The 13,956-nt window shown below is 45.3% G+C and overlaps 1 protein-coding gene across 2 annotated transcripts in view; it reads right to left on the reverse strand.

Annotated features, from left to right (window-relative positions):
• Positions 1-2,778: 2,778 nt before the first annotated feature.
• CDKAL1 (CDKAL1 threonylcarbamoyladenosine tRNA methylthiotransferase) overlaps positions 2,779-13,956 on the reverse strand; it is an 869,422-nt gene continuing 858,244 nt past the window's right edge. For both annotated transcript variants that reach the window (XM_075585602.1, XM_075585601.1), the window contains one exon: positions 2,779-3,013. In XM_075585602.1, coding sequence (XP_075441717.1) covers positions 2,870-3,013 — 144 coding nt within the window. In that variant the 3' untranslated portion in view covers positions 2,779-2,869. The remainder of the gene's footprint in view (positions 3,014-13,956) is intronic.

Below are 13,956 nucleotides of genomic sequence, written 5' to 3' on the forward strand. Positions count from 1 at the left end.
ATGAACACTTTAATATCCTGTGTTTCTCAACAACTGTTTTGGAAAAGTCACATGTGATACACTGTTGTAATAATCAGTGCCGAGGAGTCCTAAAAAAAAAAAAAAGCCCAGATGTGCTATAGTAGAGAACGAAGCAGTATAAGTTAACCGTTAATAATAGTTTAAAAAGAACAAAAAATTAGAAATAACTTTCCTGTAATAGACCAATGTAAACTGGAACACAAATTAAATCTTGGTCCAGAAGTATACCCCCAAAGTGTACTGTACGTTAAATTGTGATGAAGATATTGCCAATGAAGCCCGTCAATACAACCAGTGGTGTGGATGATATATAGAACTTGAAGTAATTTATGCACTAGGACTCCACAGGTCTGTCAGCATATTGACAGCTATTTACCAGTATAAGGTGCATGGCAGCACCTAAATTGCTTTTGTGAATGAAATTTCTGGCACACAATCCGCAGACATTACTAAGCTGAAAGTGTTACGAGTTATAGAGATGCTTTATGTGTGAGAAGCTGATCGTTTATTTCATATGTATAGGCTGCTGAAAGGATTCAGGATTAGTCTAAAAAAGTAAATAAATAAAAAAAAAAGCACATAAAACCAATCACAAAGTTGCAGTATGGAAGTTGTTTAATAAAGCGACACATTCTCAGCTCAATATAATCAAATATCTCCAGTATTGCAGCAATGAGTAAAAAAATCTCTGAATAACTTAATGCATTTTCAAAACACATACACACACATTACTGGTTGCGGTCTGCAGACTTTAATTATCTAGAGGAAATAAGAGTGCACATCACTGCTTCTCGTCTAAAATGAAATGGTGCACAATTATCCAATCACATCGTCTTGTATATGAAGCACTCAGACAAACTGAAGAGTAACTCATGCACAACCTGGAGATGCCACATTCAAATGAGGAGAAATTAATCAGCATTTGTGTTTTCTGCTCCTAAATGGCATGTATGCAGGAATATTTTCCTTCATTTGCCACTTGGCTGAAAATACTTTAAAAACGGGCTTCCCTATTTGTGAAATATGGCTCTAAAGCATAGAAACGCAATAAGAAAACTAGATTATTATTTGCCAACTTGACTTTTTTCCCAGTCTCGTTACCATTAGGATATTTTCCGTTCAAACATCTACAAGCGGCAATTGCATGTGCTCATTTAATGAGCTAACAAGATTAAAGATTCAAAATGCAACTTTTTAAAACCTAAAACGTAACCACTTATTGAGTAAATGGTGTGGAATTTAGCAGTGGTGGTTTCAATGGAAAAGCCTGATCCTCGAGATTTTACTATGTCACCGTCCCACCTTCGCTTGGTGCAGCTATATATATAATGAGGAGATTTGGCCCTAGATTTGGCAGTCATTTGGATTTCACCATGAGAGAGATTTAAGCTCTTTAACTTCACTGGTGAGTATCTCAGAAACTGGGGGATCACAGGAGCTGAAAATAGTGTCTCATTTCCCTTCATGTAAAAAAAATGAGGGATAAATATATATACATACACACATATACATACACACATATACACACACACACACACACACACACACACACACACACACACACACACACACACACACACACACACACACATATAGAAAGTGTGCGGTATAGGCAGCACAGCCTTTTTTTAATCTAAAGTTATGTGTGTGGGGGGTTCAAAAGGAGCAGTGGGGAGACCCGCAATCTCTCCCAAGATCAATGTAAAGTACAGTGAGTGTTCCCGGCACTCCGATAAAGAAATGTGACACATATCGCTAATAAAAGAAAAATCAGTGAGTATTGACAAAATTGTGGCAGTAACAACGCAATAAGGTGTCACAGGCGATACAGGATAAATGAATATATAAGTATAATCTGAGGTGAAGGGGGACTTATACAGTGATCAGTACCTCGCTCTTTCTAGTTGTGCACTAGCTTGATAGCAATGATCACCTGTGCTGATATGGACAGTTTAAAGATTACAGCACATTTTTTGATGTGGCTTATTCCACCACAGGAGGATGTTATTACATAATACATTAGAAATTGTCAGCTCTGCTGTGTCGCTTACTGTTTTTATCTAGAAGGACGTTTTGGAAGTGAGAGTGCTGGGCAGTACCATAGTCCCTCAATAGGGGTACCATGGGAATGGGCCATTAGAAGGGGTTGTGGACCCCGAAGCGTTACCATTGAGCCCCGCATTTTTTCTCGTGTCTTGTTTTTTGCATTTCCTTACCTTGTCTGTGTGATCACTTTCCCCTCTCCCTTCCCTTCCCCCCCTTCACCTCGGATTATACTTATATATTCAATGAAACTGTATCAGCTGTTTATATATATATATATATAATCACATGATATGAACTGCGCAGCAAGCAAGGCTAGTAAACCAGCACAGTGACCTCGCCAAAGGATTTTCTTTGTAGGACGTACAATGGTGCTACAAAAATGGTCAAGTTGGGGGCACTGCTGCTTTTACCTGACTGCATGTAGAAGTACAAATGTTATTATAGGCAGTGGTTGACAAATCACCAAAAAATCTACTCGCCACCTAGTACCAAACGTGTGCTGCTTGGGCCAATATTTACTTGCCCGGGGGTTTAATCCACTCGCCCGGGGCGAGCAAATGTATAGGTTTGTCGAACACTGATTATAGGTATTCGTGCATACTGTAATTGCACCTTCCAGACCATTCTAGGCTTTAAGGGGGAAAAAAAGACAATTTCCAAATAATATCTGTTCAATATTAAAAACATGGCATATTAAAGTGAAACGTAACATCCTGTCCAACGGCATACTGGAAATTTATTATTTTCTTATTTTTTTTTCTATAATCATGCCCTTTTTATTTCACAAAACCTCATTCATGTTCTAAAATAACTTTGCCCCTATAAAAGCAATAATCACTGCAAGCAAAGCAAAGAAAAAGTAGAGAAACTTCAGCCCTTCTCCTCGCAATCCCCATGTCAGCTGCAGGGAGGCCTTGGAACCATTTTCCGGCAATGACTTGAACCCCTGTAGAGAAAGGTAGAGAAATATTATTTGTCTGTAGATGGATACAGTTTATAGATGAACGCAACACCACTCCTGGCGAGACGCATAACTATCTGGTCTACTAGCCAGAGAAAATTAGATAATTAAGTGTCAAACCAGGGACACTGGAATCATAAAAGTTTTTTCTTTTGAAACCTTTTTTTCTTTTAATTCCTCACTTCAAAACTTCTTGTTGCTGATAAAATTAAACTGCAAGGGAACTGAAGCAATTCTTTGGATGTCCCGATTTTAAGGAGCTTAAAAGGAGCTGTTCACCCCAACTAACCCTGGAACCAGAGGGCCACATCCTGTTGAAACCTGCTATTTTCGGTTCCTGAGGGAACTTACTAGGGACGTTACTACTGCCTGGTTTTTAAAGGGATTTAAAAGGCTGTCCAATAGGAAGCTGAAACTGATGATCTTGTGATTGGCCCTAGATTTGGCAGTCATTTGGGTTTCACCATGAGAGAGATTTAAGCTCTTTAACTTCACTGGTGAGTGTCTCAGAAACTGGGGGATCCCAGGAGCTGAAAATAGTGTCTCATTTCCCTTCATGTAAAAAAAATGAGGGGTAAAAATGACTTTGGGGAACAGCTTCTTTAATCACTGGTATTTGGGAGAACATATTTGAAACAATAGAAGTAGAGCAATTTCAAGAACACGCTAACACTAGAATATAACTTGGAGTTTTGTTTGTGTGTGTATATATATATACAGTATATATATACATATATATATTTATATATACATACACACCAAGGTTCATACTAAGAGAATGATGTCTTAAGAAATTACACATTTTTGAATGTTACATTGTATTCACATACAAAAGGCCGTGTGTGTCTATTGCTATCAGACTTATTCAGTGATATAGTAGACAGATTTATTCACAACCCCAGTATGTGAAAAAAAAAAAAAAATCAACTAGAAATAAAAGGGGCAAGGAGCAGAGAAATGAAGCAGTAAACATTGTCCAAACTTTCAGATTACAATCATGACAAACATTACTAGGAAAACTTTCAAAAATTATTTTAAAAAAAATGTGTACTCGTTTGAGTTTTTTTTTTAACCTATTAGAAGTATTACTGCAATGAGTTCAATTTAGTCCCATGTCCAACTGCCCCTCTGAAGACTCATTTACAGTGGGGTGGGGGCAGGGGGTAGAATGGAAAAGGTTCATTAGCATTGTTAATTAGACGTAAGTGATTTTTCAGAGTCTTTCAAACATTGTTAAGGGTTCCACATCTGTAAGTGGGTCATTAGTACATCTCGGCATTCCTCTGGGCTTCACCAGCTCATCACAAGTAGTGTAACTTGGCTCTGACACCACACGTACACCGTGGGCATGATTATTTAACAAAACAAACTAAAACAATTCATAATTATACATGGCTATTGTATACAAATACAACTCCCCCACACGGTTTCGAGCCTGAATTAATATGGTCTTTACTGGTGGAAGACTCTTATTTCAAAATGATCATTGAAGCAGTTTAGTTTCTTAAACTGCAAATCAATCAATGAAACGTTTTTGGTCGAGAAATGATAAAATGATGTTGCTGGATTTGGACAGGTTCAGCACAAAAGAACTACTTAAATTATTTTAGTTTTTGATCTAAAATATTTTACCAGGAAAAAAAAAATACACTCCGATATCTCTTGTTTTCAAGTATGTCCGGGGCACCCCAAAAAAAAATTGAATAACGTTTTTTTATACAATACTAAGTCAACAGCACTATTCACAGAATGTACAGACAATTAATACCTGACCTAACGAGCTTACCGTTTAATTATCTGGTGGCTATGACAGAGAGACACAAAATAATTTGTCCACGGCTGAAAGGACTTGACAAAGTAAATGAGCCAACCCTAGACCACCCTTTTAACACATTGTCCGGTGTATAACACCAACTCACATTACAAAACTCTGCTGCCAATTCTAAGCAATGCATTGCTGGGCCCCGTGGCTGTGAAAGGGTCACAGGATCAACCAATGAAACCTGGCCTCTGTGGGAGAAACCTTTTTTTCAGACTAGTGTTATCTTGGCCGTCACTTCATATATTCTGTGTCTTAGCTACTAAAATAGATGGTGAATTATATGAGCAATGGTTTATTATGCCTGTATTCTCCAATATATGGTACTGCTTATATTGGCCTCACTTCAAAAGAGTCATTATTATTATTAATGGCTTCAATAACTTGCAATACTTTTCAATATAGGAGAGTAATGACCAATAAAAGTTGCAACTAATATACCCAGAACTACAATACTTTATTTTTTATCATCCACAGAGATGGAGCACTGCTTTAAAGGGCAATCATATCCCTCAGAATTATGTAGCATTCAGTTTTCACAGCAGTATTTTTCCAACAACAAAGTTACTAAAATGAATAAACCCAGAATATGTAGCACACAACAAAATGTATTTGATGCTCATAGTAATCTTGGAGCCTTCATGTAATACCCTTCCTGGAAGCAGTTGAACAGCATTTAAGTGTAATTTCACTCTTCCTTCCCTCCAAACATAATGAACATTGGTTCCTGATTGAATCAAATCTAAAGGAAAATTAATTTGCAGTACACCGCCAAAGCAAAAGCTGCGAGCTCCTACTCTGAACAGCACGACACAGACACTGCATCCAAGTCCACAGACAAAACACCCAGCGCTGTCTGTCTTCATCACCACACACAGATGCAGCATTTCTAGGAGGTAAACAGTTATTAGCATGTTGAGGGAAAAGAATATCAAAGGGAACAAATGAACAGACAGCTAATTGCTATTCAGAAATGCACAGTACGATTTAGGCTGGGGCCATAGAGGGTTGAGCCGAGCCTGGCCGCGCTGACGCTCGCATGCGGAAATCTGCGCGATTTCATGCCCATGCAGGCGAGCCAGCGGGCGCGATCGGAGACGGGGGGAGACTGAGGGAGGCGGGGCAGTGACGTCGCTGGGCCAATCGCCCGCGACGCACCAACGTCGTCACGGCGCCGACGTCCGCGATGATTGGAGGTTTTCAGCCGACAGTGCGCTGAAAAACAGCTTGGCTGTCGGCTGAAAACTCCAGCGCCTCAGCACGCCTGCGGACGCTCGCGAGAGCCCCCTCTCAAGGCATCCTCATTGAGGATGCAGGGGCTCAGCGCGGAGCGTCCGCACGGCTCAGCGCGACCTGTCCTTCTATGGACTCGGCCTTAGAATCAATGTCATGCAGGTGAAGGATTATGGGACTTTGGAAAAAATAAGACTACTCGATTGTCCAAGTAGCTGTTTATTTGGTAACAGTTTATGTCCTCTGTACTCTATTTATTTCTGTTTTTAAGTCTTCTTGCTTAACAATTCATTGCAAGCCCCTCTGGCAGCGAAGGGCATTCATTTATATGGAGCACATTCTTGGAAAATGTTTTTCATTGAAAGAATATACTAAATGTATTATTTTGGCATCATGGAAATAATGGCCCTCATTTCAACATGATGTGAAGCGGTCTTCCTTACGCTGGAAGAAGTTTTAGTCCCGTTCATTTGACTGGAGCTTAACTCTTGTTCGGCATACTGCAGCAAAGAAGCTTTGATCACAACATATTGAGTATAAGTCATTGAATGAGATATACTGCAGCAGTGGAATACATGTGGACCTCAATCTACCATAAATTCAGTCCAGTACTTTCATAAATAGGGAACTAAAACATAAGATATAGAATAAATTGCCCCCAAGTCCACCCTTTTCTGAAATGCTAGTTGGCAAAATTTGCATCCCTTTTACTAAGCCCATCTAGATTGCTGGCATCTACCGTCCTCCTAAAGCCCCACTACAGTCCCTGACTGATATCACTCAGTTTCTTGGCTCAATTTCCTCTCTGGAAGAGAAGATGGAGCTCGACCCTAAAAACAACAAAATCCAGATACAACTCAAGTCATTTAACCCAACACAACTCATTTTCTAACCCACACGGACAAACCTGAAATCTCATAACCATTCCTTGCTAGACTGGATTCTCTCCTCTAATCGCAGCAGAATCCAATCCTCTAGCATCCTTCCTGACATTTTCAGTGACCATGCAATAGTGTACTGTGTAAGGAAAATCAAACCACCCCAATCAAGCCCTAAAGTTCTCCTCACTAGAACATTTAGAAACTTTAACCCACAACAGTTTCTGGCTGACCTTACCAACTGCCCTTCGTACAGAATCAACTTCATTCCCGACCCTGATTCTGCACTCGACTATTTCCAATCAGAGTTCTTAAAAATCTGTGATACCTCAGGCCCCTAGACTATCTGGACCGACCAACAGGAAAATTAGTCTCCTTCATCCTCACGGCGGCTAGGTGTGCGGTGGCAGCCGCCTGGAAGAAAGTGTCTCCCCCCTCGAAACAAACAATAATAAGAAGGGTGCAAGAAGTAATGGACATGGAGAGATTGTCTGCTTTCCTTAAGAGGTCTTCTACCTCATTTACAGCAATTTGGGACCCATGGTACACCTATTTGGCGCATATAAGACGAAACGCCCCCTAACAAACTAGAAGCCCAATCCACATTAAAGCCCAAACCAAAATCACCAAGGTTCTGGGGATCATGACCACCCCCCGCTATACCCTTTGTACCCTCTCCACCCTCCCCCCCCCCCCACACCCTGCCCCCCCTTCTCTACTCCCTCTCTGTTTCCATACTCGCGCCTCCCTGATGGACTTCATGAGATCAGGGAGGCGTTGAGCCTTTTCTTTTCTCTTTTCTCTCAAGAAAAAGAAAAAAATGTACATTAGGCTGACATATTGTTTATACCGTACCTAGCATGTAATTGTTTAACTGCCTAATAAAAAATTTTGGAAAAAAAAAAAAAAAATCTGTGATACCCATGCTCCCTCTCTTTGCCCCTCTCTCTCCCTCTTTGCCTCTCTTGCCACTCCCTCCCTCCGCCTCTCTCTTTGCCCCTCTCCCTCTCTCTTTGCCTGTCTGTCCCTCTCTCCCTCTTTGCTCCCTCTCCCTCTTTGCCTCTTTGCCTCTCTCTCTCTCTCTCTCTCTCTCTCTCTCTCTCTCTCTCTTTGCGTCTCTCTCTCTCTCTTTGCGTCTCTCTCTCTCTCTCTCTTTGCCTCTCACTCTGGGCCCCTCTCTCACTCTGGGCCCCTCTCTCACTCTGGGCCCCTCCCTCACTCTGGGCCCCTCCCTCACTCTGGGCCCCTCTCTCTCTCCCTCTTTGCCTCTCCCACTCTCCCTCTTTGCCTCTCCCTCTCCCTCTTTGCCTCTCCCTCTCTCTCTTTGCCTCTCCCTCTCTTTGCCTCTCCCTCTCTTTGCCTCTCCCTCTCTGCCCCTCTCCCTCTCTGCCCCTCTCTCTCTCTGCCCCTCTCTCTCCCTCTCTGCGCCCTCTCTCTCTTTGCCCCCCTCTCTCCCTTTGCCCCCCTCTCTCCCTTTGCCCCCCTCTCTCCCTTTGCCCCCCTCTCTCCCTTTGCCCCCTCTCTCCCTTTGCCCCCTCTCTCCCTTTGCCCCCTCTCTCCCTTTGCCCCCTCTCTCTTTGCCCCCCTCTCTCTCTTTGCCCCCTCTCTCTCTTTGCTCCCTCTCTTTCTTTGCCCCTCTCTCTCTCTTTGCCCCCCTCTCTCCAGCCCCTCTCTCCAGCCCCCCTCTCTCAAGCCCCCCTCTCTCAAGCCCCCCTCTCTCAAGCCCCCCTCTCTCTCTCTTTGCCCCCCCCTCTCTCTCATTGCCCCCCCTCTCTCTCTTTGCCCCCTCTCTCTCTTTGCCCCCTCTCTCTCTTTGCCCCTCTCTCTCTCTTTGCCCCCCCTCTCTCTCTTTGCCCCCCCCTCTCTCTCTTTGCCCCCCCCCTCTGTCTCTCGTTGCCCCCCTCTCTCGTTGCCCCCCTCTCTCTCTCGTTGCCCCCCTCTCTCTGTGCCTCTCTCTCTCTCTCTCTCTTTGCCCCTCTCTTTCTCTTTGTGCCCCTCTCTCTCTGTGCCCCTCTCTCTCTCTCTCTGTCTCTGTGCCCCTCTCTCTCTCTCTCTCTCTCTCTCCCTCTTTGCCTCTCCCTCTTTGCCTCTCTCCCCCTCTTTGCCTCTCTCTCTCTCTCTTTGCCTCACTCTCTCTCTCTTTGCCTCTCCCTCTCTCTCTTTGCCTCTCCCTCTCTCTCTTTGCCTCTCCCTTTCTCTCTCTCTCTTTGCCTCTCTCTCTCTCCCTCTCTTTGCCCCTCTCCCTCTCTTTGCCCCTCTCCCTCTTTGCCCCTCTCCCTCTCTGCCCCTCTCCCTCTCTGCCCCTTTCTCTCTCTTTGCCCCTCTCTCTCTCTTTGCCCCTCTCTCTCTCTTTGCCCCCCTCTCTCTCTCTTTGCCCCTCTCTCTCTCTTTGCCCCTCTCTCTCTCTTTACCCCTCTCTCTCTCTCTTTACCCCTCTCTCTCTCGCTCTCTCTTTGCCCCTCTCTCTCTCTCTTTGCCCCTCTCTCTCTCTTTGCCCCTCTCTCTCTCTGTGCCCCCCCTCTCTCTGTGCCCCCCCCTCTCTCTCTTTGCCCCCCCTCTCTCTTTTTGCCCCCCCCCCCCCTCTCTCTCTTTGGCCCCCCTCTCTCTCTCTTTGGCCCCCCTCTCTCTCTCTTTGGCCCCCCTCTCTCTCTCTTTGGCCCCCGTCTCTCTCTCTCTTTGGCCCCCCTCTCTCTCTCTCTTTGCCCTCTCTCTCTCTCTCTTTTCCCTCTCTCTCTCTTTGCCCCCCTCTCTCTTTGCCCCCTCTCTCTCTTTGCCTCTCTCTCTCTCTCTCTCTTTGCCCCCCCTCTCTCTCTCTTTGCCCCCCCCTCTCTCTCTCTTTGCCCCCCCCCTCTCTCTTTGCCCTCTCTCTCTCTCTCTCTCTCTTTTCCCTCTCTCTCTCTCTCTCTCTTTTCCATCTCTCTCTCTCTTTGCCCCCCCTCTCTCTTTGCCCCCTCTCTCTCTCTTTGCCCCCCCTCTCTCTCTCTCTTTGCCCCCCTCTCTCTCTCTCTTTGCCCCCTCTCTCTCTCTCTCTTTGCCCCCTCTCTCTCTCTCTTTGCCCCCCTCTCTCTCTCTCTCTTTGCCCCCCTCTCTCTCTCTCTCTTTGCCCCCCTCTCTCTCTCTCTTTGCCCCCCCCCTCTCTCTCTCTTTGCCCCCTCTCTCTCTCTCTTTGCCCCCCCTCTCTCTCTCTCTTTGCCCCCTCTCTCTCTCTTTGCCCTCTCTCTCTCTTTGCCCTCTCTCTCTCTGCCCCCTCTCTCTCTGTGTGCCCCTCTCTCTCTCTGTGTGCCCCTCTCTCTCTCTGTGTGTGCCCCTCTCTCTCTCTGTGTGCCCCTCTCTCTCTGTGTGCCCCCCTCTCTCTCTGTGTGCCCCTCTCTCTCTGTGTGCCCCTCTCTCTCTCTTTGCCCCTCTCTCTCTCTTTGCCCCTCTCTCTCTCTTTGCCCCCCTCTCTCTCTTTACCTTTGCCCCTCTATCTCTACCTTTGCCCCTCTCTCTCTACCTTTGTCCCTCTCTCTTTGCCTCTCTTTCTCTTTGCCCCTCTCTCTCTTTGCCCCTCTCTCTCTTTGCCCCCCTCTCTCTCTCTTTGCCCCCCTCTCTCTCTCTTTGCCCCCTCTCTCTCTCTTTGCCCCCCTCTCTCTCTCTTTGCCCCCTCTCTCTCTTTGCCCCCCTCTCTCTCTCTTTGCCCCCCTCTCTCTCTCTTTGCCCCCCTCTCTCTCTCTTTGCCCCCCCCCTCTCTCTCTCTCTCTGTCCCTCTCTCTCTCTTTGCCCCTCTCTCTCTCTTTGCCCCTCTCTCTCTCTCTTTGCCCCTCTCTCTCTCTTTGTCCCTCTCTCTTTGCCCCTCTCTCTCTTTGCCCCTCTCTCTCTTTGCCTCTCTCTCTCTTTGCCTCTCTCTCTCTTTGCCCCTCTCTCTCTCTCTTTGCCCCTCTCTCTCTCTCTTTGCCCCTCTCTCTCTTTGCCCCTCTCTCTCTATCTTTGCCCCTCTCTCTCTCTTTGCCCCTCTCTCTCTCTCTTTGCCCCTCTCTCTCTATCTTTGCCCCTCTCTCTCTCTTTGCCCCTCTCTCTCTCTCTTTGCCCCCCTCTCTCTCTCTCTTTGCCCCTCTCTCTCTCTCTTTGTCCCTCTCTCTTTGCCCCTCTCTCTCTCTTTGCCCCTCTCTCTCTCTTTGCCCCTCTCTCTCTTTGCCCCTCTCTCTCTTTGCCCCTCTCTCTCTATCTTTGCCCCTCTCTCTCTCGCTTTGCCCCTCTCACTCTCTCTTTGCCCCTCTCTCTCTCGCTTTGCCCCTCTCACTCTCTCTTTGCCCCTCTCTCGTACATCATTTTCTCTTTGTGTCTCTTCATTTCTGTCATCTTCCTTTTCATGTCTGTTTTTACCCCTGTGATTTAACCCTTCCCTCCCTCTCGCCTTTCCCAGCCTGTCTCTCATGCTGCAGCCCCACGCTTCTCTACTTGAGGCCCTGCCCCCTGACCTAGGCCCCACCCACCTACTAAGGCTCTGCAGAGGAAGGGATTTCCCCTCTGTGCTTCCTGCTGTATCTCAGGGCCCCGCCCTCTGACCCAGGCCCCGCCCCCTGACCCAGACCACGCCCACCTGCAGAGGAAGGTATTTCCCTTCCTTCCTACTGCATCTCCCGTAATTTGCCGCCACCGACAGGTGGGGGGGCAAGTGCGCGGGTTATAGCTACGCCCCTGCGCAAAGTTCATTTTTCCTGTCTTGCTTTCAAATACTTTCTGGGCAAGCTACCCGCCTATCTGAACATGCTCCTCACCCTAACCACATGCAGCACTTATCTGAGATCTGACTCCAAAAGACTGTTCATGGTCCCACGGTTCAGCAAAGTATCCGGCCGCTCCTCCTTCTCTTACCGTGCACCCCAAAACTGGAACAACCTACCAGAGACTCTCACAGCCGCCACCAATATAAGTTCTTTCAAAACTAAAGCTATTTCACATTTTAATCTGGTCTGTAACGGTTGCATATGCTTATAACATATATTATCTCTTACTGGCATGCAAGGTCTTGTATATACAGTAATGTATAGCCCTGCTCACTTAATGTAACCATATATTTGTAACATGTATTTGTCATCATAAATCTGTGCCCAGGAAAACGAGAGGTAACTCAATGTATTACTTAAGTAATAATCCCAGATGAACAAGGCATTTCTGGCCAATAATGCCCTGGCTGGAAGAGTTGAAGGCCCGAGGCGAAGCCGTGGGACTTGAACCCAGCCAGGGCATTATTGGCCAGTAATGCCTGTTCTGAGGGGATTATTACTATTAATGGCTAAATGTAGGCTTATTTCATAAATAATAGACACTTGTGTAGTTATAAATTTTTTAAATTAAAATAAAATGGTAAATACATTAAAGCACCTCTATATACGCTTACACTGCAGCTATCTATATCCACACACTGCAGCTACAAACAAACCTGCACCTACACGGCAGCTACACACACACACACACTGCAGCCACAGACACACTGCAGCTACCCACACTGCAGCTATACACCCACACACAAATTCTGCAGCTACATACATATACACAGAGAGAGAGAGAGAAAGAGATAGAGAGAGAGAAACTGCAGCTACAAACTGCAGACAGCCACATACTTTGCAGCTACACAAACACTCTCTCTCGCTCAACTCAAAATGAAGCTGTGTTCGCGGAAGGAGGGGGAGGAGTCACTGCATGCTGCTGCTATTGGCAAATCCCCTGCCCTGTCTCAGAGCTGTTCTGACAAAAGGAAAAGCTGATTGGCTGGAAATAAACACATTGGAAATAAACACATTGCAAGCTGCAAAAATTTTAACCAATCAGAGAGCAGGGATTTCAATAATGCCCAGAATTTCACAGCTTTAGCCTATAATTCCTGGTAAAACATTTTATAAATAAAAAAATTAAAATATTACCCAGAATCCCTTTCAGCAGTGAAAGCATTGTATGCAGAGTAACTATGGGGAAAGGCAGAGTTGTGGACCTGTCTAAGACAGATATCCAGAAGGAGAATTGGAGCACAGCTACAAAAAAATGCTAGAGAGTGTTTCCCAAAATGAGAGGTTTATTATGGTCAGAGCATGGTTGACAGAAAAAATAGAGCCCTCAGGCCCCCACCGACATGTTTCGAGCGTGCGCTCTTTATCAAGGTGTACAATGATCTAATATTCCCCCTTACCTAATATAGTCTCCTTTTCCCGCCAAACGTCCCGTTAACCCGTCGCTTAGCTGTATCACCTGCAATGCGCCCTTTTGCCAGAGACATGTGAATAGTGTATGTTCATAAGTGGGTTTTTATTTTTGCTGTCAAGATTTTGAAAATTAAAAAAACTGCCAACTTTCTTGTAAAGTACTTGTGAAGAGCTTTACTATATTACATGAACGGGTGGCAAAAAGGCTGTAAAACAGGGATCATATGACAGGTGGATGTACGGGTGTGTACGTGTGTGTGTATATATTTATTTTATTTATAAAATGTTTTTAGCAGGAAGTAATACATTGAGAGTTACCGCTCGTTTTCAAGTATGTCCTGGGCACAGAGTTATAATGACAGATACTGTACATGGTTACAAATACATAGTTACATTAAATAAACAGGGCTATACATTATATATAAAGACATGGCATGAACAGAGATAATACTGGATATGTTATAGGCTTACCCAACACTTACAGACCAAATTAAAATGTTTAGATTTGAAAGAACTTAGACTGGTGGCGGCTTTGAGAGTCTTAGGTGTAGTAGAGTGTACCAGTTGTGAGGTGCATGGAAGAATCGCGGTCACCTAAAATGTTCCCCATCGCCTGTGCTATGCGCAGTAATGACTGCCAGGTCAAGTCACCACTGCACAGCAAGCAGACGTGCGCGAGGGCTGGGTGCGGGGCTAGTCAGAAAGGGGAGGGCCTAGTTGGATCCGAGTAAAGATGTGAGTGTCAGGGTGTGTGTGTGCGTGAGAGCGTCAGTATGTGTGTGTATCACTGCGCAGCTCAGTGAGGAGAGTGGGGGGGAT

This window comes from Ascaphus truei, chromosome 2, assembly GCF_040206685.1.
Source record: "Ascaphus truei isolate aAscTru1 chromosome 2, aAscTru1.hap1, whole genome shotgun sequence".
Classification (NCBI taxonomy): domain Eukaryota; kingdom Metazoa; phylum Chordata; class Amphibia; order Anura; family Ascaphidae; genus Ascaphus; species Ascaphus truei.